The sequence below is a fragment of the Pinus tabuliformis genome, chromosome 3_2, assembly GCF_031772625.1.
Source record: "Pinus tabuliformis cultivar Carrire ecotype Pingquan chromosome 3_2, CPIR1, whole genome shotgun sequence".
NCBI classification, from domain to species: Eukaryota; Viridiplantae; Streptophyta; class Pinopsida; order Pinales; family Pinaceae; genus Pinus; species Pinus tabuliformis.
In genome coordinates, this window is record NC_142302.1 from 1,253,092,001 (window position 1) to 1,253,119,005 (window position 27,005).

Consider the following 27,005-nt stretch of genomic DNA (forward strand, 5'->3'; position numbering starts at 1 on the left):
AGATACAGGTAAGAAGATGATCTTTCAAAGAATCAATAATAATTTTGCAGTCTTTGATCTCACCTTTCTTGTATCTTGCCTTAGCAGTATCAGGGGAATTTTCAGGAGGTTGGGGTACACCTCCTTGGACATACTCTAAAACATCTTCTCCATCCAAGTTGGTGTTTAGCCTGAGTTTCCAAGTAGCATAATTTGAAGCCCCTGTCAATTTCTCGTTGTGCTTGAAGAAGGATGTAGTCATCTGAACTGATCTGTTGTTGTATTTTGAGCAACAAATAAGGTCTTTCAGCGGATAATTGCCTTCAACTTACTGTTCTTGAGCTTATCTTCACCACAACTCTTATACCATGTTAAATTTTGCATTTTTAAAATTAATTATCTTAGATCTTCAACCTTTAAGTGCAAACAGTAACCAATAGCCATATAGAAGACATTCAATGAACAGTAAGACAACATATTTGGTGCAAGACCAGGGAAAAACCCCATTGTCGGTGAAAACCCTTTAAGAAAATTCTTCTATTAGATCTTCATCAAATGTTCAGCAGAGATACATAAGCAGAGTACAAAACCCTTTTCTCAATGACAACAACATTACCCTTTTCAAACTAGGACAAATCTTCTGAAGTGAGAGATCTGATCACAAATATAGAATAACAAATCCTTCAATCCTTAAACGAATATTACAAGTGTGAATATGATATTTGCAAAAACTGATACAAATGAGATCTGCCACCAATGATAATACAAGATAGAGATCTTGCCAATAATATGAAATCTACCAAACAATAATGCAAGAAAGAAATCTCCAGAAATGCGAGAGAGAAATCTCCACTAGATTTTCCAATGATGAAACGAAATAACAGGCTTCCAATAAATTTGCTAATAGTGAGAGAGATAAAATACTGATGCAAGGGCTTTATCACCAATGTGAAAGAGATCACCAGTGATGACAAGATACTTGCCACTGATAATCAGAGACTTGCCATTGATAATAAGAGATCTGCCATTGATAATCAGAGATCTGCCACTAATAATAAGAGATCTGCCAATGATGATAAGAGATCTTCCACTAATAACTAGAGATCTACAAATCTACAATAGATCTGCTAACAATAAGAGAGATAAATTATTGATGCGAGGGCTTGATCACCAATGCGAGAGCTAGATCACCAAAGCAAGAGAGAGAGAACTCGATGTGTTGCAAATGAAGGCTTCTCTTCAATATATAGTAATCTTTGAGACAAAATCCCTTGCTTAAATTAGGTTTTTGGAAGCTCCTAAAGTGATCCATTTTTGCACATGTCGAATTAGATCACTTAAGTGATTTTATTTTGCACCTGTCAAAATACCTTTATAAAACAATTTTGAGATAACTTTTGCACTTGTAAAAATAATTTGCACTTGAGAAATAATTCGCTTAAGGGTGAAGGGGGTTAACTTATAGAGTGGTTTTCTAGGGAAATTTCTCCCTTAGTTGCACAAAATTCAACACACCCTCCCACCCTTAATAATAAAAGATAGAACAAGAGTTTTAGGCTCCTGTACTAGAGATAGTGAACCAATTACAACAACACTAAACAAACTCAACAAATATATAATCTTGGCACTGTCCTGCTGCTCATCAATTGTTGTCTCACTGCATCATCATCAATGAAGTTGTACTAATGCAAATTAAGGTCCCCAAGCCGCTTTCTCAAACACAACTCAATGTGCCTTTGGTCTGCCCTATGACCGATTTATAACTGCCTCAATCTTGGTCTTTGAAAACACAAGGTCATCAACACACACTCACTTTTTTGCAATTGTTCTTTCAGCTATCAAGACTTAGCCTTCAATAATGCCCAAATCTGGGCTCTCTGCTATAGTCCACAACTCAGAATAACCCCACACAAAAATCCTTTGAACTTTGTCACAATTCAACCAATATTAGACATGAAGCTATTTAACGTATGTCGACATGGACAACAACTCAATGCTAAGGGAGTTCATGTGTCAATCCAAGTAGTGAGGCGTGTCAACAACTAAACTTAGCTATGGATCCTTCAAAATCATTCACGAACTTCAGTGAAGTTTGCACAATGTCAAATGATGCTCTAATGGGAACTGGAACCATAGATGTACAGTAGTTGGATTCCAATTCATGGTTGAACGAGAAAGGACTTTGCAACGAACCGAATCAGAATATATGACTCCTTTCTCAATGTGATTCCAATGAGGTTTCAAATTTGGGCATCAAACCATACCTTGAACCCCTAGATCAACCAACAAATCATAACAATGACCAATGAGTCATAACCACGTTACTGCAGACGATTTTCAACAAACTGTAATCACAAACTATGAAACATAGAAACTATAGACAAACTTAGAACTTGAACTCTCGCATTTTATTTAATCTCCGAATCAAAACACTGTCTCAAAATTGTGATATCTCCTTTACCGTTTTGGTCTGACGATTATCTCTGTGAGTTTCAAAAGTAATCCATCGCTTGGGATGTCCACAACTAAGGCTCGAATCTTCATATCTTGGGACCTCATGTTTCAAAATGTCAAATGTTGCTTCTCATTCGATACCTTATGACCATAGCGAGGTCAACATATATAGATTTATGAGGGGGCACAATCGCTGGGCTAACCTATGTCACAATAGCTGGGTTGACTTATGTTTAATTTAGGACTTCATGCAAAACTTTGCAAGTCTTTAATAATTCGGCTATGAATAGAGATAAGATTGTGTTGGCCTTCTATGGAGATTCGTTGAAATACAAGCTTTTCTTGCCAGTATGCTGCTTCATCAACAACTTATGGCACTTGCACCTTCGCCTCTACTGATGATGGGTATATTGCTTAGTAAACTGCTTTAGATCAAGCTTCATCGACGCGCTTTGTCTTTGCTACAGTGTAAACAACCGTATTTCAACGAGTCTCTTATAGTGAATGGTGATTATATACTTTGAGTTTAATATGAATCATTACCAATATACACCCATCGGGCTACAAAGAACGATCCACTATCACCTATTAACGAGTTTCCCATATCCACTATCATAGCCTGTCGTGGCCTCCCTTAATATCAAATGAAATGGTGTGATGAGGGCAACCAAATGGTGATGGTCTTGCACGAATATCGACAAGCAAATGCATGGGCATCTTAGGGATACTTCCAAACTCATGTTATGCAACCAGCTTACAAAATAGAAAAGAGATAGATCAACGAATTCAAAATTAGCCTCTTCGAGGGGGCAACCTCCTTTACATTACACAAATGAACAATTCTTGGATGATACAAATGACAAGACCTCATTTTTATATATAAGAGTCTAAGGGTGTGATGAGGGCAACCAAATGGCGATGGTCTTGCACGAATATCGACAAGCAAATGTAGGGGCATCTTAGGGATACTTACAAACTCATGTTATGCAACCAACTCACAAAATAAAAAAGAGATAGATCAACGAATTCAAAATTAGCCTCTTCAAGGGGGCAACCTCCTTTACATTACACGAATGAACAATTATTGGATGATACAAATGACAAGACCTCATTACTATATATAGGAGTCTAAGGGGTCACAATAAATCCGAGCCTACATAACAATAATATTGTAAGGGCACAACAATAACAATAGTGGACTTCTATGGGGCACAATAATAACAATATGGGGACTACATGGGACAACCATCCAATAAGGGGGTTGCACGAATAACAATAAGGGGCTACACTAGTAGTATAGGGACCTAACATGCCCTTTTCCTTCAAAAAAGTGTTGTCCTCAACGCTTGAGTAGTTTTGGATACTTCGGTATAGAATTCTCATCCTCCCATGTGGAATCTTTTGCTGGTAAATTCTTCCACTTGATGAGATACTCTGAAATTGATTGATTTCATAGCTATCAGATTCTTGTTTCCATAACTGCTTCAGGTTCCAAGATGATTTTTCCTTCCTCATCAAGTTCCGGCAATATTGTTTGAACTGGGAGCTTGTCACCTATAACCTTCTTTAAGAAAGAAACATGGAAAACTGGGTGCATTCGGGAAGATGCAGGAAGTTCCAATTTGTATGCCATAGTACCATATTTTGCAACACCTTGTAAGGAACATAATACTTAGGTGATAATTTATTATCTTTCTTAGCTTGCTTGAGGGACATTTGTTTGTATGGTTGTAGCTGTAAAAATACCCAGTCGCCTACATCAAAACTTCTTTCACTGCAATGTTGATATCCCTGTTATCTCATTCGATTCTGTGCCATAGTGAGGTTATCCTTTAAGAGTTGGAGAACTTGTTGTTGATGCTAGATGTTATCTTCCACGGCTTGAACCTTAGAATTTTCTCTTAAAGATGATGTGATGGATGGTGGATGATATCCATAAAGTGACATAAATGGGGTCATTTTTGCTTCAGTATGGAAGTAAGTGTTATACCACTATTTAGCCAGAGGTAACCACTTGACCCATTGTGTTTGTTTATCAGATACAAAGCAACGAAGATATCATTCCAAACATTTGTTCACTATCTCCGTTTGTCCATCAGATTGAGGATGATAAGATGAACTATGAGCTAATTGAGTACCCAGAAAATAAAATAATTTTGTCCAAAATTTCCAGTGAAAATGGGATCTCTGTCGCTTACAATAATCTTTGGATTTCCATGTAGCTTTTGAATTGTTTCCATAAATGCAGTAGCAACCGTACTAGCTTTAAATGGATGAGATAATGCACAAAAATGTGCATACTTGGTAAGTCTATCAACTACCACCATGATGACACTCTTTCCTTCGGACTTGGGTAAACCTGTGATAAAATCTATTGAAACCTCCTCCCAACGTTGACTTGGAATGGCTAAAGGTTGTAACAGACTTGAGGTCTTAATTGCCTCAACTTTATTTTGTTGGCAAACAGAACATTTCGCCACAAACTTTTGAACATCAGATTTAAGGCCTTCCCAAAAAATTCCTTCTTGGCCCTGTGGTAAGTTTTTAAAAATCATGAGTGCCCTCCTAAGGGAGAGGTGTGCAATTCCAAAAGAATCTTTTGTTTGAGTTGGGAATTCTTAAAAGATTTAAGCGATCTTTGTACCATAATGAATCATTTTTCCAGCTAAATGTATCAAATATATTGGGATCTTGCTGCAACTTTTGAATGCGCGTCCACAATTCTTCATCATTCTTCCATTCATCCCTTGCTTCTGTTATCCAATTTGGTTGGACAATAGAAATGGCACAAAGAAATCCTTCCACTTCCTCATCCTTTCTTGAGAGTGCATCTGCAACAACATTTTGCTTCCCTTTTTTGTAGATGATTTCAAAGTCATAACCCAACATCTTTGTGACCCATTTTTGCTGCTCTTCTGAAGATAATCTTTGTTCCAAAAACTATTTAAGGTTGTCTTGATCTGTTTTTACCTTAAAGTGTCTTCCCATTAGGTAAGGTCGCCATTGCTTTAGTGCATGTAGTATTGCCAACATTTCCTTCTCATAAATAGGTTTGTGTAAATACTTTTCTTTGATTGGACGACTTTCAAAAGCAATGGGTCTTCCTTCTTGCATTAAAACAACACCAATTCCATTTCCCGAGGCATCATATTCCACAATAAAGGTTTTTGTGAAGTCTGGCATAGCTAAGACTAGTGCTTGGCACATTGCCTCTTTAAGATGTTCAAAGGCCTTAGTTGCTTCTGGATTCCAAGAAAATGCATCTTTTTTCAATAATGATGTTAAAGGTGCCGCTATTCTCCCATAATTCTTAATAAACTTGTGATAATACCTTGTCAACTTGAGAAATCCTCGAAGATGCTTTATGGTTGTGGGGATTTTCCATTCCTTAATGGCTTTAATTTTGTTAGGGTCTACCTTAACACCCTCATGAGATACAATATGACCCAAATATTCCACCTCCTGTACTTCAAAGAAACATTTGGAGGTTTTTGCATATAATTGTTTCTTCTCCAATAGTTTGAGTGCCCTGTCAACATGTTGAACATGATCCTTCCAAGAGTTGCTATAGATTAGTATATCATCAAAAATATGAACACAAATTTTCTAAGGAAATGTTTGAAAATGGAATTCATCAAACCTTGAAATGTTGAAGGTGCATTAGTAAGGCCAAAAGGCATGACCAAAAATTCATAATGACCCTCATGAGTTCTGAATGCTGTTTCCGGAATGTCTTCGTTCTTCACTCTAATTTGATGATATCCTGAATGAAGATCCAACTTGGTGAAGTAAATTGCTCCATGTAATTCATCCAACAATTCATCAATAACAAGAATGGGAAATTTGTCTTTAATAGTGAGCTTGTTGAGCTCCCTATAATCCGGACACGTACCATGATCCATCCTTCTTGTCCACCAATACTACTGGAGCAGAGAAAGAACTTTTATTAGGTTGAATTATACCAACCTCTAGCATTTCTGCAACCATATGTTCAATTTCACTTTTTTGTGCATACAAATATCTGTAAGGCCTGATGTTTGGGGGAACATTTCTTGGAATCAAATGAATAACATGATCATGATCACGAATAGGTGAGAGACATTTTGGAGTCTCAAATACCTTGGAATGATTGCCCAAGACATTTTGGAGATTTGGAGAAATAGATGATTTCGATGTTTGAACATCTAGTGAGCATAATTGTGCAATTACACCTCGTTGTTCTTTCTTTAGAAGCTTTGTCATGCCGTTAGAGCTGATTATCTTTTCTGGTTTCCTTGCGATACCCCAATGATTGTAACCATTGAACTCTTAGTACAACATCAGCACCAAGCATTGGACTATTCAATACATATTTCCCCATGGATAGCTTGATATTATGACACTTTTCAGAGCAATTTATAGTTCCTCCATTTGCAACCATTACTTGACACTCTGGTGCTGGATATAGAAAGCAATTCAATTCCTTGGCTCTCTTACAATGAATAAAATTATGGGTACTACCTGAATCAATCAATACTATTACCTTTTTCTTCTTGATATGTCCTTCTATCTTAAGAGTTTGAGGAGTGGTAATTCCTGCCAATTCATTACAAGATATGGTCAGATTCATTTCTTCTTTCTATGGGGTTGGTTCCTGGTGTATGTCCTCTTCTTTTGATGTTTCTTGATCCTTTTCTTCCTCCTCTTCACAATCTATGTAAAATAATTTCTTTGTAGCTCACTTATGACCTTTAGTGTATTTGCTATCACAACTGTAACAAAGCCCTTTTGCTCTTTTTTTCTCCAACTGTTGTGGTGTCAACCTTGTAGGTCGTGGAAGGCTAGGAGCAGCAACACTTCCATCTTTATAGTTGTGAGTGGTAGACTTCCTTGTTGCCATAATTTTGCTTTCCATTTTTCTGGCCACCTTGAATGCCTTCTCCAATGAATCGGGTTCCCAAAGGCGAACCTCATGTTGGATGTTATCCTTTAAAGTCCCTATGAAGACATCAATCCTATGCTCCTTTGGAATATCATTTACCCTGATATTCAATTTTTGGAAGTCCTCAATGTGCTCTGCCATTGAACCCTTTTGTTTTAGATTTATCAATTGGCTAAAGAAGGTGTTGCTCTTTGTATCCTCATAATGTGCTATCATTTTCTCCATAAAAATTCACCAAGTGACAAGTGGTTTACGAGAACAAAGGCATCGATACCATACAAACTGATTCAATTCTAAATATAAAGATGCAATGCGTACCTTTTGTGTGTGTTGCACATTATGGAGATCAAAATATTGCTCCATCTGTAATATCCATGTTATGGGATCCTTGCCTTCAAATTTCCTCATATTGATTTTTGGAATATGGTGGGTCTTCAATCACACGTTAGAGTCTATGAAATCACGATTAATTTTTTTTTTTTTTTCATCTTGAGTTTCCTCTACTACTTTTTTGTCATTAGGAAGCATTTCTTGTAGCAACTTTGTCAAGTATTTCTTCAAATCTTCCATGTTGCCTTTCAGTTTTGCTTCTATACCATCGATCTTAGTTTTGTTACTTTTTGTGAGAGTGAAATTTGTTTCAATTGGTCTCGCAATTTTGATATATCATGTTGCATTTCTTCCTCTTCTGCATGTGTCATAGTAGAGCTTTCGGGTTGCTTACTAGGTGTTTCCATTTTTTTTCTTCGGGGCATTAATTAATGATAATTATGCTTCACTATGCTCTTTGAATCACTTCAAACTATTTTTCAAATAAAACTTATGCAAATTTTAAAAACTACACACCTTTGTTTTTTCGCTTTGTAGGAGCTCGATATTGAATCTATTGTAACTCTGTAATTTTGGATCTCCAAGGTCTGAAATTTCGTCCTGTGGTAGCCTTATGAGTCCTCTTTTCAACCCCACAAGTCTAATCGAGATTGGATTCTTCAAGAATGAGTTATGCCCAATCTCCCACGATGACCTGATTATAGATTGGTTCAGTAGAGAGAACTTATACGGAGTGCCACGTGTCACTGTTTCGACCATCAGCCCTAAAAACGATACCCAACAAACTATAGTCTGTGCTCTTTTTGTCACTATTTACGAAATTTGAATCCGATGCTCAGAGAGAAAGTTATGACGATTTTCCCAAGGTCACCTATTTGAGACGAAATTCTGGATCATGTAGAAACCCTAACTTCATTGGATCATATCTCTAAAAATATAGTGAACCAAGATTTGAAAATTTTACACGAAGTTCATCAAGATCTAGGCTCCTTGTGATAAAAATTTCAACTTCTGAACCTCAGTAGAAAAAAATTTATAACGAAAATGCGACAATGGCCTGTTTGCAGCAGCAAAACCCTAGAATCCAAAGCTCCGATACCAAATGTTATGCAACCAACTCACAAAATAGAAAAGAGATAGATCAACGAATTCAAAATTAGCCTCTTCGAGGGGGCAACCTCCTTTACATTACACAAATGAACAATTCTTGGATGATACAAATGACAAGACCTCCTTTCTATATATAGGAGTCTAAGGGGTCACAATATAATTAGAGTCTACATAACAATAATATTGTAAGGGCGCAACAATAACAATAGTGGGCTTCTATGGGGCACAATAATAACAATATGGAGACTACATGGGCACAAACATCCAATAAAGGGGTTGCACTAATAACAATAAGGGGCTACACTAGTAGTATCGGGACCTAACAACTCAACAATGGCCCATTCACCCTTTTACATCAATGGCAATTTCTTCCAACATAATCATTATTGACTTTCATCTAAATGTTAGAAAAGTTTTTGACATTCTTCTACAAGAAGAAAATAACATTACAATATGTTACATTGGAATCAAATCCAGTATCATTAGAAGACCTTAAGAATATTTCAAAAATAATCATTCAGAATAATCAAGAGTAATATCAAATATGCAAAAAAAAATGACAAAATTATTATAGATAAAAACAAAGAAATTTATCACATCAAGAATTATAGTTAAAACTTGAGCGCACAAACTAAGAAATCAAAAGGTGAAAGGAAATCATCAGAACACAAGTTAGAAAAGCCCTTAAAAAAGGAAGCATCAAAGTCTTTAGAAGTTGAAATCCAAGCTACAGAAAATAAAACAAATACAGATCTGGTTAATATAATGACTCGGAAAGATGCCAATTCTATTGAAGTCACGACATACTTGAATGTTTGTAGCACAAATGATGGAAATTTTAAGTGAAGATCCAACGATCAACCAAGCAATGTTGTTGTGTGAAGAGAACCATATACCCAATGTAAACCAAGAAAACATGATAAGCATGATAAAGGAAAATCATATTACAAAACTCCTTATTGACATCCACATCTTAAGAGCAAATATTAAACCAATCAATATATCAATATCATTCTGGACATAGACAAGTAACTTGTATTCCAAAAAAATTGATATCTTTGCAATTAAGTCTCATGACAACAATTCATCATGGAAAGATCGAATTAGGGTGGTTAGATCATTTTTCGGTTCTGTTACCGCTCAAACTAGAAGGGGACCTAAAGGGGATCCTTAAGGGGCAAATGCTAGGCCAAGGGCAACAAATGGAGACTTAGCCCATTGTCACCTCAGCTAAGGCTCTCTTCTATTTACAGACTCTCACTGATGGGAGGAGACCCAGTATATTATGGAGTCACTGATGAAAGATAAGTCAATGAAATAATGAGGAGTAACCCAAGCAATCCCTTTCTCGAAGAGTTAGAGGGATAAGGCTTGCTTTCTTTCTAAGCAAAGTACAATATCTTCTAGGGAAAGGAAGGGAGGATTCAAGGGTTAGGTTTATGGGATATGGTTTGTGAAGGAACTTCCCAATCCCTAAAATCCTTTTTGTAATTGGTATCCCGGTGTAATATCCCATTCAGGGATATTCCCCAAACCCTAGTAAACCCTAACCAAATAACACACAAGTGATGTAGTAGCCGGGAAGCTCAAAGTGATATAAATAGCAATAATGCAACATACAATAATATAAACATGGAATACAAGCAAATACTCAAGAAATGCAGAGAGAAATGCTAAGCCATTTTATTATACTGGGTAATGGGAGAGTACAGGAGGTGATCAGGAAGATAGCACCTCGACTTGCTCAAGGCAAGTGAAGAAATACACTCAGAATAGCAAGGAAATGGCCTCCCTCTGAACTGCATCCAAGCTTCCGGAGAACTGCTGTGCTACTGCTACTGCTGGAACCAAATGAGGATTTGGGGCTGTTCCCCTCCTCGGAAAATGCTGGAACTCTGGAATCAGCCTCTGCTCAGTAAACCCAGAAAAGCCCAGAAAGCTTTTCTAAAATAGTTGACCCCCGAAAATCACCCCCTTGGGGATCTACGCTGTCCCTCAAGGCTCTACGTTGCCACTGAATAGAACCCTCCAAAACTCGGCCCGAAACTCTGCCAAAATCCTCCAAGATGCAAGGGCTGATCCCTTGCTCAATCGCCCAGCTCAAATCCTCCTCAAAAACCCCAATCCGGAACTCCCACTAAAAGAAACTGCGTCCCTCTCTCAAGACTGCGCAGTCATCAAATATGCTCAGTTCCTCCTCAACTCCAAAGATCAATTCCCCTGCAAAAGACTATTGAAAACTACCTTGCCCGAGCAGGCACTCGAAGTCCCCGGGGGCTAAGGGTGAGATCTCCGAACGGAGACACTTGATGCACTAAACAGGGCCGCAGACAGGCTAAACAACCAGCGTGCTCTAAGTCGAAGTGACTAGCTCAAATGCACATAATCGAATGCCAAAATGAGGAGGCTCCTCTCTCCTTTATAGCGTTGGCCTCTCTCAACCCTAAGGCCCACCTCCTCCAACGTAGCCCCTCTCTTGCCACGTGCTCCTCTCCATCTGCGCAGTCCCTCCAAGTGTCTGCATGGGCCCCTTCTCTACGTGGTCCTTTGGCCCCCTTGGCTCCCCTTTTAAGTCACAACGTTGTGCTACTAGGGAGTGACTTTATTCTAAAAGTGAGTTATGTCCCCCTTTCCTCACCTTTTTATTTATAAATAACTATAGAAGGCAAAATTGAGCAAAATCGAATATTCCAATTAGCCATGGCTAATTAGGAATATTACACTTGGATGGTTCTTGAAGAATTGTCTTTTCAAAGGAATGGGACCACTTGGGACTAAGTGGACGTGGTCTAGGATAAGGGGAACAAGTATAGCAACCAATGATGTTCTTACCCTGAACAAGGTGGGGAAAGGATCAAAAAAAGAATTTTCACTTGAAGGTGTTGATTTGATCCTATGAGGTACTAGCGTTGGGGATGCTAAGGCAAAGTTTGATCCCGGAGCTAGGGCTTGGTTTTTCTCCCAACTCCCCCATTGGAATGACTTCAAAATTGGAGGAGACCTTGAGGAAACACCAACGCAGGAGACGTTAGGAGATCGAACTTTTTGGAGGGCTAGCTTGTCAAGAAATTGATGCCCTAGGTGCCACAACTTGGCTAGACGTGGAAGAAGGTGAAAGAATGTGATTTTTGGTGAACACCTTTTGGTAGATCAGTGCCTTAGTCTTTGGGGGAATGGAATCTATGATGAATATGAGTAGGATTTCTTGGTTCCCAGTAAAGGAGGCCTCAAGACCACTTCACTAGCCTTCTAGGTCTAGGAGAAACAATCTTGCAACTTTTATACTTCGATGCAAAAAGATAATGGCTTATCAAGGTCAAATTCTTTGATAGAATTACCCCTAGGAGATTTCGTTCATATTACATGGCCCATACATTGAGAGATGCTATAATAGAGACAAAATTCCACAATTTTAAGTAGTAAATGCATGTAGCAATTAGCCCTAGAACAACGAAAATCCCAATCCAATGTATATGACAAAGTAAAACAAGAATAACATTAAAAGCATGTACTTACATGTAACAGAATATATCCAACCATTCACAATTGACAAGAGAGAAGCTCCAAGAGAAGATAGACCAATATCCACACATCAAAATTCATCCATAAAGCTCCAATTCATTCTTTAGAAAAAGTGCGAAAATCTCAAGACAGAGAAAAGATCCAATCCAAATGATGATGAACAAATGAGCTCGTCTCACTTGTATTTATACACAAATTAGGAGTTCGAATTAGCCTCCTTGGCCTACATAAGCACCAAAAATAAATAATGTTCTAATAATTTAATTTTTGGTGACAAGCCCACCAAGCTAGCTCAAAAAAAAAACCTCTCAAGAGGTCAAATAATAATCTATGCCTGTCGTAGGGCCTTCTAAGAGGCCTAATGAGGTCCATGGGTGCCACAATGAAGAATAGGACCCTCAAAAGCAGTGGACAAGGGGTTGGCCCCTCCTCCCAATGACATGTGGGGGCACATAAGTGTCCTCATGGGTCTCCAAACAAATCGAAGATGCCTGTAGATCGTCTGCAAGGGCTAGGATGATGGTGTAGGTGGTGCCACATCATCGTGCATGTTTTGCATCATCTGCCAAGTGTATGGTGCAAATCTGGGGGCCAGTTGGGCATGATGGATTAGGTGCATCTTCCTCGTTAATTAAGTGAACCACAAACAATCTCTGAATGACTGTGGGGATCCATGGAATTTTGTTTGTTGTTGTGGAGGCCCATGGCTGTCAACGCACCACTACATGTGCCAATGTAGCCCTCTGGAGGATTAAGACCCCGTATAGCGAGGCCAAACCCAAAATGGAGACCATCTACAATCCTGCATAAGATCCAATGCATCCCCTAGCCTTCCAGTACAACATGTTGATTTTGGTAGCATCTGATGTGCTTTAGCTCCGAAATTTTGTGGAGGGGCTAGAATACATGAGATCTCTAGAACCCAGAAATTGTTTGGAGAAATTCAACCTGGATAAGGAATTATTAAAATAATTAATATTTTTAATGGGTTCCTAAGTCTAAACTTAGGAAAATAAAAATATTAATGTGTATTAATAAAAATATGGGTGAGAAACTTCTAATTGATAAGGATCAAGTTTGTTTTGATCTTAGCCGTTGATTAGAGATTTGATCACGACTGTTGATTCATCAATAGAAAAAGTATAAGAGGAGGCTTGAGGGTCAGTTGGAGATACACCAAGAGATCAAAGAGTTCGATTTTTCTAGGGCGAGGTTCGTTGAGAAAATCGAGCTAGTGGTCTGAGTTGGAGTGAGAGGGGTAATTCGACAGAGGGACTTTAGTCCAAGGTTGAAAATACATAGCAGAGAGGCAGAGCAGCAGCAGGAGCGATAACGCAACTCCAAAGAGGGTGACACAAAAGCTAGAGGGGTTGACGCAGTTCCTTAGAGGCAACGCTGGGGATTTTCTGTGGGGCAGAGACAGAGCAATTCAGCATATCAACTTTTTGAGCAAGGGAGGCTCACTGAGAGGGTGACGCAGCTCCTAGAGGAGGTTACGCAGTCCCAGTGCAGAGCTTGGAGCAACCATCGCTGCCCATCACTAGGGACATCATTATCATCTGTGGGGTTTGATCATCCAGTTGTTGGAATTGTCAAAATATCTGTCTCCGGATAGAGGTACTTCTGCGAGGTTTATTCTTTGTTGGGTGAGTCGGATTTGGCACCCTAGTTGTATTCAGAAATCTGCTTAATAATACAAACCCTCTATATGCTGCACCGTTTTCTTGAATTGGGTTTTCCTGGGGACGATTGTCCAAAAATAATGGTGTCCCTTGTGTGATTGTCTCAGTTTATTTCAGTTCATGATCTGTATGTTTGTGTACGCTGCAATAATGTTTTCATCACTGTTTAAGTAATTAAATAACTTGTTAAATGTAAAGAACAAGTAGGAGATGATAAACTAGTGATTGTAGTAGGATTTTTGATGTGTAGATTCAGAAATTCTCACACAACAAGTCATTAGAGAAATCGAGTAAATGAGCTTACCAATCATGGACCACAGGTGGGGACTTTATAACGACCTGCCCTTCCATAATGGGCTTCGGGATGTGCCATTGTCTCCTAAACTCCGAATGGGATTAACCAAGTATCCTATTAGGTGGTTTCTACATCTAAAGGGAATAATATATTCGAGGTACATCCTTTAAAAGGTGGTGGTATGTGACAGATAGGTGAATGCAGTAGGGGATGAGAAGGGGTAGCCTTGGGCCACATGCTGGGGTACAAGGGTAGCTAATAAAAGGGAAGCCCACACTTGGGTTTATAATGTATAGGAGGGAGAAATCGTGGTACATGAGGTGCCCCGACCTTGATTTTTCCACCCTTCTTTATATGCCTTTTGCCTTTTTATGATTTTCTTTGATTAACTGCTCAGGGCTCAAGGGGTAAGAGCATGATGTATAAGATATAGCAGTGAATACCCCTTTTTAAAGTGGGGCGGTTCATTGCCCACTAGGGGTTGGGACAATCATGGGTTCCTATATGATGAAGGAGGTTCATAGAACTTGTAGGAACCAAGGTGATGGCCATGATGATGGGGTAGAGCTCATGTATTGACTTTTTCCCACGTGCTAAATGTGTTTGTCCCAACCATCTTTTGCATTTTGTGGTACATTTTCCTGTTGAATGTGGCCAAATATGCTTTTATCTTTCTTTTTAGCTGCATCAACCTCTGGGCTTCATTCCAAGCCATGACCCAAGGTGCGAGCAAGGGGAAGGGGCAAGCTCACCCTATGTGGACACAGTGGAGGAATGTAGACCCAAGTGGGAGAAATGATGAATGGGGTAATAATGAGTGGAAAGAGGGTAGTATAAGGGAGCGGGTCCACGCAACCAAAATCACGGTTTCTCATGAAATACCATCCCTAAAGTCAAATGGTTAGTAAAAGAGATCCCATGGGACTTGAATCCAATGTTAATACCTAAAGGGGTCTAGGGGACAAGAGCATAAATCTAGCCGATTCCTTCCGCCGAATCCCCCCATTAATCCATGCCCAGAAGTGTCCATGATAAGCAAACTACAATACTCAATTTCCAACTGACAAGGCATACCTTTAGGTTCAGGAGGCCCACCTTCAAACATGCGATCATGGCAGATGTGCGAGGGACCACATGGCTGGCTCACGTGGCAGAGAAATCGAAAAATGAGCTAGCTGGTGGCTGCAAGGGGCTTCTGGCTGCCTGTTGAGGACCATCTTGGAGAAAAAAATTGTCCTAGGGATATTACCCATAAAATGGTGGGTAACAGGTTTGACAATTTTGCTCAGCACAAAGTTCATATCATCTCGTATCATCAAAGTTGATAGCTCCAAGAACAAAGAATGATGCAAAATCATTACAAGCCAGGGAAAATGAAGTTAAGCCTTTCCCTAAATATGCTTCGAGGAGAAAGCATTTCTTAAGGGGAAGGCAATGTAATGAATATAAAAATATAAATAACATTAAATAATAGCAAGTAATAATTAGTATAGTGAAAGGTGATGTCTCAAAGGACATGACCATTAGTGAAAGGAAACTCTGCTGCGGAATATATAAGGGCCCCATTGTACTATCATCGTATCATTTTTTTTTCATACAATTTATATATGTACCATCCTTATGGATATCTTTATATTCCGAGTCTTTTGGATATTTAATTAGTGAGCCAGGTTTGGTTATCACAGTCTTTTGCTCCGCAATTGTTGGCTGTGGTGGTATTTCATAAATTATGCCAGCTAATGGAATTTTTTTTATAGCTCATTTCTTGGTGAATCTGTTCTACAAACTAGCTAAATGATAGCTACTTTCTGTGAAGATTGCAAGTCTGCCATACTTAATTTGAGGCCTGGTTTAGATTGAACTTTTGATATTGAGTAACATGAATGTTTTGATCACTAATTGATTAATTAGCCCATCATTGTCAACTATAGCATCTAGCAACTTAATTCTAATATGTAAATGAGAAGCCTGTTGTTGAGTTACTCATGTTTGTTGGAGGTTCTCCTGACAGACACATTTGTCTTGTTATAGTTTTCTAGTTTTTACATATTTTAAATGGGGAGAAATTTGAGAACAAGAACACAATATTTTTGGTATCCTAACATGTGATTTTATATTTTGAAGATGCTGTGTCAAAACTCGAAGAGGCATTGAAAATTAGCCCAAATAAACATGATACGTTGTGGTGCTTGGGAAATGCACATACATCGCATGCATTTCTTATCCCAGAACATGAAGTCGCAAAAATTTACTTCAAGATGGCTTCTAAATATTTTCAGCAAGCAGTAGAGCAGGTATATCCCTAACCTTGGGACAGTCAGATGGGATTCTATATTCTTCGCATAAAAACACTCTTCGTTGTCATAATTTTCTTTCCCTGGTTAGTCTACTCACCGAAGGTGTGTGTGTTATGCTTGTGACGTAGAGTAAGATAAATAAATTAATGGAATTAAATATTCATAATGAATTCTTCTATAAAATTTTCAAAGGAGAGTCTTATGTGAATTTAGAATGTTTGAGAAATAAGCGATAAAAATATTGAATAGCTACCTGCATAAATGCGACAATAAAAGAAAGCTATACCATTGGCGTAAATTGAGTACTTGTTGGCCCATCTCTCAAATGAAATGGAATATAAATCACGACTCATTGCTATTTTTCTTGTAACATGCTTATTATTTGTAATGGCTATAGTTTGCATTGTCTTCCAAACAAAGTGGATTAGGCTTTAAATAATCAGTTAAGTTCAGGTTGGAAAAGGGATTTGTCTATTTAGGATGCAGAGAATTTGGGAACAGGCACGCCCTAGAAAAACAGCTCTGCGTATGTTAGTTTTGAAATTTTCTTCAACCAAGGCAAAACAAAAGTGTGCTTTTGGAAAAGTAGAACTTTGAGCACAAAAGTAGACATATCACATAAAAGTTGACCTAACAAAAATGAAGAAAATATTGGAGCTAGAAGTGCAGGGAAAAGGATTGATGACAAGGGATACATGAAAAGATTTACTTGCTTTTTTGTTATGGCAGATATGGTATCTTGTATATTGCTTTATCTTTTTGTATTTTCCTTTTGTTGATTTAGTTTCCGTTTTTCTTCTAAAAGATAAAAGGATACATCGTGTAGCTTTACATTATCAGGTTAGAAGAGGGAAGTATGGGTTCCCCTCCCGACATAGGCAATGAGAGCCAGCATGTTTGCCTTGGCACTTATTGCAAGATATTCCAACTCTAAAATGCCTATCTTAGCATGAGTTTGTGTTGCAAAACTATAAGTCGACAATTCACCCAAATGTAATCACAGAATCTCCATGAAAGTTTGCCTGACAATGCCTTGTCCATGGAAGGAGACACCTGATAAGCGTATTATGTTTTATATTTTTCCTTTTATTGATCTAGTTTCTGTGTTGTTCTTCTGAAAGAAAATGCATGTTATCTTTGATTAATGCACATAAATGGATACATAATCTGGCTTTATATTATTGGGTTAGAACAGGGGAATGTGGACTTCCCAACTCAACATAGGTGAGGAGACCCAATATGTTTGCTTTGGAACACCAACACTAAAATTCCTATCTTACTATGAATCTGTATTGCAAAATCTGAATTATAAGCCGGCAATTCACTCAAATGTAATTGTAGATTCTGCACTATAGGTTGCCCGGCAATGCCTTTTCCATAGAAGGAGATGCTTGATAAACGTATTGTGCCCTATATACTCTTTCCTACTTGCCTAATCATCCACTAGTATCAAAAAATGATCTGTTTCCAATTAAGAAGGGCAATAAAGAGTTAGGAGCACTTTGTTGCTATCCATTCCCATAATCTTTGGGCTAGCTTGCTTCCCCATAATAAATGTCTAATTGAGTTAGGTTTCTAACAAATGATAGAATAACCATGTATGAAACCAGTGTTATGGAGCCTTCCTTGAATGCAAGGCTATTGTTGAAATTTCTTGATCCCAAGGCAATTAATGCAACTTCAAAAATTTCACCTCACAAGGAAGTTGCCTGGATCTTAACCCTATGGATTTGCAGCATAACAGCTGATCTGAAATATAATTTTACAGGAGCAAATATTGGACTATATATCACTGCTTTTCAACCCCAATCAACAAAGCAATCCATGGGAAAGGATGCCAATTGTGTGCCAACAAGTTTCAACCCTCTAGAGCAATCTTATGAAGCATTTGAAATGTACTTTATGGCAGTGGTAATTACAACAGTAAATCTGCTATAATATCTTCAATATCGATGTTAATTCCCTTAACAATTTCTGCTTTAACTTATGCCAAATTAACAAGACATACTAGTGTTGGAAATGATCAAACCATGAAGATAAAGCTACCTGAAATAAACTCTGCAATAAGACGATTTTGGAGAGCGAAAATTTTCATATATATACACAAGAGATGAGGTTCGAGTGCATATTTAGCATATCACAAGCTGGTACTGTTACCCACCAAAATGGGTAGCCCTACAGGAGAAAACTTTTTCTCCTATCTTGGATAGCTAGACAGCCAACAGTCCTACACATTGCTCAATGATAATGATATGCCACATTCCTCCACCATCTATGCTGGTCATGCACCTCGCACCATCTAACATTCCTCTTGAATGAAGGTGGGCTGCCACTCAACAAGTACTTCAATCATTTTGCATTGGAGTGCTTTTGCTTAATGTTTTGGGCATTTTAATATGGATAGAGCAGTGTTTTTAAAACCGGAACCGGTGACGGGACCGGTCCACCTAATGAACCGGTTTACCGACCGGAACCGGTCTAACCGGGACTGGTTTGGTCTAAACGAACCGGTTTTTAAAAAATACATTAAATAATTAATTTTTAATGAAACAAAACTATTTTTAAGATGTAAAACCATGATTCCAAGCCAATAGAGACAAAATATGCAAAGTTTGCTCATTTATATACCATGCAAAGGTGAATATATCAAAATGGCACCGAGTGCAATACATATCATCGACAAAATAGCAAAATACATAAGAAATGAGGCTCTAAATGGCCTATAAAGTCCAAAAACAATGCTGCAAGCTATGAGGCCATTGGCCTACTACAAGTCTACAGTGTACCTCCATAAACTACTTTTTTTTAACTACGAGCAACTGTTTATGGTCAAAGAAAAGATTGAGAAGAAGGTATGGTGATGTTACTTTGACCCCCTGAAAGATTGCTTCTATGCAATGAAAAATAGAATGGAAGTTGTTTTTGAAATCTGTTGAAAACTTGAAACCTTTTCCTAAATCTGAGTATGCAAGGTGAGGGGTATATTCATGAGCTGTAGCGATCTTTTTTAATTGGGATTCATCTTCTTATATTGGACCATGTACATTTGGATTCATTTTATTTGGAATCGATGGAGTTGGGTGTGCTAATTGTAAAAACTAATACAAAAAATTTCACCACAACAAAAGCATTAGTTTTTTTGATTCAGTTCTATTTCAATCTCAGTTCTGTTAGACATATGATTACTTATCAGCGTACTCACTCTTTCTTGATACCTTTATTGAAAGTGCAGCTCTGTGTGTGAAGTTTTTGAACTTTTAATGACCGTGGCCCATTGGTCGTATCTCTGGTTTATTTTTAACTATTTTCTAACAAGTGTTTAACAGTGGTGCAAGACGGGGCAAATGCTGAGAGCCAGTGAGAATTGAACAAGCAGTTTTGTTGATGTTGTTTTTCAATATATAAAGTTGAATTCGGCCACCAAGATTTGATTTTTCCCTTCCAAATTTTATGCATATTAATTTCTTTGAGAGTGCAAAGAAAATGGGTGATTTGTTTTGGTATCCTCATAACTGCAGTTATGTTGAGTGTGATCTGTTCTTCAACTTCTGAGAAGTGGGCACCTTTCTCAAGGAGCTAGTAGTTATTTTAGCAAGAAGAAGAGATGGTTTTACTCTTTGTTTTCCCATAGTAGAAACCACCTGCAAGCATTTCCATATGTTGGAGACATAAGAAACAATGCTGTCCATAAACCGGCCGGTTTAGGACGGAACCGGCCGGTTTGCTACAAACTGGCCGGTTCCGCCCTAAACCGGCCGGTTTTGACCGGTTAGGGCCTGTTTTTGGGCACATAAGGTAATAAACCGGGTTTGTTAGGCCGGTTTAGACCGGCCAGGCCTCCAACCGGCCGGTTAGACCGGTTACCGGTTTTTGTGGCCGGTTTTTAAAACTATGGGATAGAGGGGTGTTCCGGCTGATTGATTGATCTTGACTTTAAACTTGTTCTCTCACCTTACTAGGAGGGTTAGTTTTTACTATTTTAGCCGTAATTCAGTGGAACCTCCTATGAGGCCTTATGGTTATAGGAGGGGCACTACATGGCAAACTTGGATTGAAGTAGCGTGTCCATTACCATTCCATCCTTAACATCATTCATCATTCCCTTGATACCAGATCCATCCTTTGGGTTAATTGTCATTGGGTTCATTGGGTGTTATGAAACCAGCTCAAGAAAAGATAGATAAGATAGATCAACGCCTTAGAATTCAGCCTCTTCGAGGGGGCAACCTCCTTTACATTACATAAATGAACAATTCTTGGATGATACAAATGACAAAACCTCCTTTCTATATATAGGAGTCTAAGGAGTCACAATATAATCCAGCCGACCTAACAATAATAATATAAAGCCACAAAAATAACAATAGAGGGATTCTATGGGGCACAGTAATAACAATATGGGGGCAATAGGGGCACAACAATATTAATAAGGGGTATAACTACAATAGTAATGGGGTAATCACTAGTATTATAGGGACCCAACATGCCCCTCTCCTTCAAAAAAGTGTTGTCCTCAACGCTTGAGTAGTTCTGGATACTTCTGCATAAAATTTTCATCCTCCCATGTGGAATCTTCAGCGGATAAGTTCTTCCACTTGATAAGATACTCTGAAATTGATCGATTTCGTAGCTGTCGAGTTCTTGTTTCTGTGACTGCTTCCGGTTCCAATATAATTTTTCCTTCCTCGTCAAGTTCTGGCAATATTGTTTGAACTGGGAGCTTGTCGCCTATAACCTTCTTTAAACATGAAACATGGAAAACTGGGTGCAATCGAGAAGCTGCAGGAAGCTCCAATTTGTATGCCATAGTACCAATCTTTTGCAACACCTTGTACGGACCATAATACTTTGGTGATAATTTATTATCCTTCTTAGCTTGCTTGAGGGACATTTGCTTATATGGTTGTAGCCGTAGGAATACCCAATCACCTACATCAAAACTTCTTTCACTGCGATGTTGATCTGCCTGTTGTTTCATTCTATTCTGTGCCAACACGAGGTTATCCTTTAAGAGTTGGAGGACTTGTTGTTGATGTTCGATGTGATGTTCCACTGCCTGAACCTTAGAATTTTCTCTTAAATATGATGTGATGGATGGTGGTTGATACCCATAAAGTGCCATAAATGGGGTCATTTTTGTTGCTGTATGGAAGGAAGTGTTATACCACCATTCAGCCAGAGGCAACCATTTGACCCATTGTGTCTGTTTATCAGATACAAAGCAACGAAGATATCCTTCCAAACATTTGTTTACTATCTCAGTTTGCCCATCAGATTGAGGATGATAAGATGAGCTATGAGCTAACTGAGTACCAAGACAAGAAAATAATTCTGTCCAAAAATTTCCAGTGAAAATGGGATCTCTGTCACTTACAATAATCTTTGGGTTTCCATGTAGCTTTTGAATTGTTTCCATAAATGCAGTAGAAACTGTACTGGCTTTAAATGGATGTGATAATGCACAAAAGTGTGCATACTTGGTAAGTCTGTCAACTACCACCATGATGACACTCTTTCCCTCAGACTTGGGTAAACCTGTGATAAAATCCATTGAAACCTCCTCCCAACGTTGGCTTGGAATGGATAAAGGTTGTAATAGACCTGGTGTCTTAATTGTTTCAACTTTATTTTGTTGGCAAACCAAACATTCCGCCACAAACTTTTGAATATCTGATTTAAGGCCATCCCAAAAAAATTCCTTCTTAACCCTGTGGTAAGTTTTTAAAAATCCTGAGTGCCCTCCTAAGGGAGAAGTGTGCAATTCCATAAGAATCTTTTGTTTTAGCTGGGAATTCTTACAGAGGTATAAGCGATCTTTGTACCATAACGAATCATTTTGCCAGCTAAATGTATCAGACATACTGGAATCTTGTTGTAACTTTCGAATAAGTGCCCACACTTCTTCGTCATTCTTCCATTCCTCCCTTGCTTCGTTTATCCAATCTGGTTGGATAATAGAAATGGCGCACAACAATGCTTCCACATCCTCATCCTTTCTTGAGAGTGCATCTGCCACCACATTTTGCTTCCCTTTTTTGTAGATGATTTCAAAGTCATAACCCAACATCTTTGTGACCCACTTTTGTTGCTCTTCAGAGGATAATCTTTGTTCTAAAAAGTATTTAAGGCTATCATGATCCGTTTTTACCTTGAAGTGTCTTCCCATTAGGTAGGGTCGCCATTTCTTAAGTGCATGGAGTATTGCCAACATTTCCTTCTCATAAATAGCTTTGTTAAAAACTTTCCCTTGATTGGACGACTTTCAAAAGCAATGGGTCTTTCATCTTGCATTAAAACAACACCAATTCCATTTCCTGAAGCATCACATTCCACAATAAAGGTTTTTGTGAAGTTCGGTGTAGCTAAGACCGGTGCTTGGCACATTGCCTCTTTAAGATGTTCAAAGGCCTTTGTTGCTTCTGGAGTCCATGAAAATGCATCTTTCTTCAATAATGTTGTTAGAGGTGCTGCTATTCTCCCATAATTCTTAACAAACTTGCGATAATACCCTGTCAACCCGAGAAATCCTCGCAGATGCTTTATGGATGTGGGGATTTTCCATTCCTTAATGGCTTTAATTTTGCTAGGGTCTACCTTAACTCCTTCATGAGATACAATATGACCCAAATATTCCACCTCTTGGACTCCAAAGAAACATTTGGATCTTTTTGCATATAATTGTTTCTCCTCCAATAGTTGTAGCACCCTGTCAACATGTTCAACATGATCCTTCCAAGACTTGCTGTAGATTAGTATATCATCAAAAAATACTAACACAAATTTTCTAAGGAATGGTTTGAAAATTGAATTCATCAAACCTTGAAATGTTGAAGGTGCATTGGTAAGGCCAAAAGGCATGACCAAAAATTCATAATGACCCTCATGAGTTCTAAATGTTGTTTTCGGAATGTCTTCAATCTTCATTCTGATTTGATGATATCCCGAACGAAGATCCAACTTGGTGAAGTAAATTGATCCATGCAATTCATCCAGTAATTCATCAATGACAGGAATGGGAAACTTATCTTTAATAGTGAGCTTGTTGAGCTCCCTATAATCCGGACACATGCGCCATGATCCATCCTTCTTGTGCACCAATACTACTGGAGCAGAGAAAGAACTTTGACTCGGTTGAATTATACCAGCCTCTAGCATTTCTGCAACCATACGTTCAATTTCACTCTTTTGGGCATAGGGATATCTGTACGGCCTGATGTTTGGAGGAACACTTCCTGGAATCAGATGAATAGCATGATCATGATCACGCATAGGTGGGAGACCTTTGGGAGTCTCAAATACCTTGGAATGATTGTCCAAGACTTTTTGGAGATCTGGAGAAATAGATGATTCCAATGTGGAAACATCTAGCGAACATAATTGTGCAATTACACCTCTTTGTTCCTTTTTTAGAAGCTTTGTCATACCATTAGAGCTGATTATCTTTCCTGGTTTCCCTGCAATACCCCTTAATTCAACTTCCTTTCCTTCCACAGAAAATTTCATGAAAAGTTCTTGAAAATTAAAAGCTATTGTACCCAAGGATTGTAGCCATTGGACTCCTAGTACAACATCAACACCTCCCATTGGAATGGAAAGCATTGGGCTAGTCAATACATATTCTCCCATGGATAGCTTGATATTATGGCACTTTCCAGAGCAATTTATTGTTCCTCCATTTGCAATCATCACTTGACACTCTGGTGCTGGATATAGGAAGCAATTCAATTCTTTTGCTACCTTACAATGAATAAAATTGTGGGTGCTTCCTGAATCAATCAACACTATTACCTTTTTCTTCTTGATTTGTCCTTCTATCTTGATGGTTTGAGGAGTGGTAATTCCCGCCAATGCATTACAAGATATGGTCGGATTTATTTGTTCTTTATCTAGGCTTTGTTCCTGGAGTATATCCTCTTCTTTTGACCTTTCTTGCTCCTTTTCTTCTTCCTCTTCACAATCTATGTAGAATAATTTCTTCTCAGCACACTTATGACCTTTAGTGTATTTGCTATCACAACTGTAACAAAGCCCTTTTGCTCTTTTTTCTTCCAATTGTTGTGGTGTCAACCTTATAGGTTGTGGAAGACTAGGGCAACAACACTTCTGTCTTTATAGTTGTGAGTGGTATGCTTCCTGGTTGCCATAATTTTGCTTTCCATTTTTCTTGCTGAATGCCTTCTCTAATGAATCAGGTTCCCAAAGGCGAACATCATGTTGGATATTATCCTTTAAAGACCCTATGAACACATCAATCCTATGCTCCTCTGGAATATTTTTTACCCTTATGTTCAATTTTTGGAACTCCTCAATGTGCTCCATTATTGAACCCTTTTGTTTGAGACTTATCAATTGGCTAAAAAAAGTGTTGCTTTTTGTATCCTCATAATGTGCTATCAATTCTTTCGTAAAAATTGCCCAAGTGATAAATTGTTTACGAGAGCAAAGCCATTGATACCATACAAACTGATTTGGTTCCAAATATAAAGTTGCCATACGTACCTTTTGTGTGTTTTGCACATTATTGAGATCGAAGAATTGCTCCATCTGTAATATCCATGTGGCGGGATCCTTGCCATCAAACTTCCTCATATCGATTTTTGGAATATGGTGAGTCTTCGATCCAACATTAGAGTCTATGGAATCATGATTAACATTTCTTTTGTTCTCATCATGAGTTTCCTTTAGTACCCTTTCACCTTAGTGACCATTTCTTGTAGCAACTTATTCATATTTATCTTCAATTCTTCCATCTTATCATCCATGCCATCAATTTTAGCGTCCATGCCATTCACCTTAGCTTCCATGCCATCCATCTTAGCTTCTACGCTTTTCTTTAAACAATCCATCTTAGCTTCTACACCCTTTTTTAAACCATCCATCTTAGCTTCTACATCTTTCCTTAAACCATCCATCTTAGATTCTGTTGCTTTTTGTGCAAGTGACACTTGTTGCACTTGTTCTTGTAATTTTGATATATCATATAGCATTTCTTCCTCTTCTTCATGAGTCATGCTAGAGCTTTCAGGTTCCTTACTAGGTGTTTGCATTTTCTTTCCTCGGGGCATCAGTTACCGATAATAATGCTCTAATATGCCCTTTGAATTCCTTCAAAATAAATTTTCAAACCAAGCTTAAGCAAAAATTAAAGAAAATCTACACACCTTTTTTCACTTTGTAGGAGCTCGATATTGTCTCTGATGTATCTCTGTACTTTCTAATCATCTAGTTCTGAATTTGTGACCTGTAGTAGCCCTCTGTGTCCTCTTTCCAATGCCACAAGTCTGACCCAAATTGGATTCTCCAAGGAAGAGTTATGCGAAATCTCCCACAGTGACTTGATTATAGACTAGTTCAGTAGAGCGAACTTGTACGACGTGCCACGAGTCACTGTTTCGACCTTTGGATCTGAAAACACCCACAAGAAACTACAGTCCGTCCTCTTTCTGTACCTTCTTACGAAATTTCAATCCGATCCCCAGAGAGAAAGTTATGACGATTTTCCCCAGGTCACCTGTTTTGAATGTAATTCAGGAGTCTGCAAAAAGACCAACTTCCTCAGATCATATCTCCGCAAATATCGCGCGAAAAGCTCTGAAATTCGGACCCAAGGTTCAGCGCGATTTCTTCTCAAATGGGTTTTTTTTGCAACTTCTGAAACATCACAGAAAAAAGTTATAGCGAAAATGCCACGATGACCTGTTTGGAGCAGCGAAACCCTAGAATCCAAAGCTCTGATACCAAATGTTATGAAACCAGCTCAAGAAAAGATAGATCAACGCCTTAGAATTCAGCCTCTTCGAGGGGGCAACCTCCTTTACATTACATAAATGAACAATTCTTGGATGATACAAATGACAAAACCTCCTTTCTATATATAGGAGTCTAAGGAGTCACAATATAATCCAGCCGACCTAACAATAATAATATAAAGCCACAAAAATAACAATAGAGGGATTCTATGGGGCACAGTAACAACAATATGGGGGCAATAGGGGCACAACAATATTAATAAGGGGTATAACTACAATAGTAATGGGGTAATCACTAGTATTATAGGGACCCAACATTGGGATTTGGCGCTCACACATCCACATCCTTGGGTGGGGCTAGAAACCTTTGCCCTAGAGGTTGATGCAACTACAAAAATGAAAAAGCATAAGATGGCCACAACAAAAGAAAAAGAAAAGTTAAAATGCAAAAGATGGTCCAGACATAAATTAGCACGTGGGCAAAATCCTAGCATGAGCTGTACCCCCTCTCATTGCCCATCACTCGGTCCCTGAGCACTTGATGCTCCATTTCATTATAAGGAACCTTTGCATGTCCCAATCTTGATGAGCGAGAAATTGGCTCAAGGGATAAAATAAATGCTATATTATAAAGAGCAAACTTTGATCCTTCAGTGGCGCACCATT

At 38.4% G+C, this 27,005-nt stretch overlaps 1 protein-coding gene across 1 annotated transcript in view; it reads left to right on the forward strand.

The window, feature by feature from the left end:
• The window catches only part of LOC149185283 (mitochondrial import receptor subunit TOM20-like), a 226,962-nt gene that overhangs the window by 17,296 nt on the left and 182,661 nt on the right, over positions 1-27,005 (forward strand). The window contains exon 2 of the mRNA XM_089417875.1: positions 16,418-16,587. Within this exon, the coding sequence (XP_089274001.1) occupies positions 16,418-16,587 (170 nt within the window). The remainder of the gene's footprint in view (positions 1-16,417; positions 16,588-27,005) is intronic.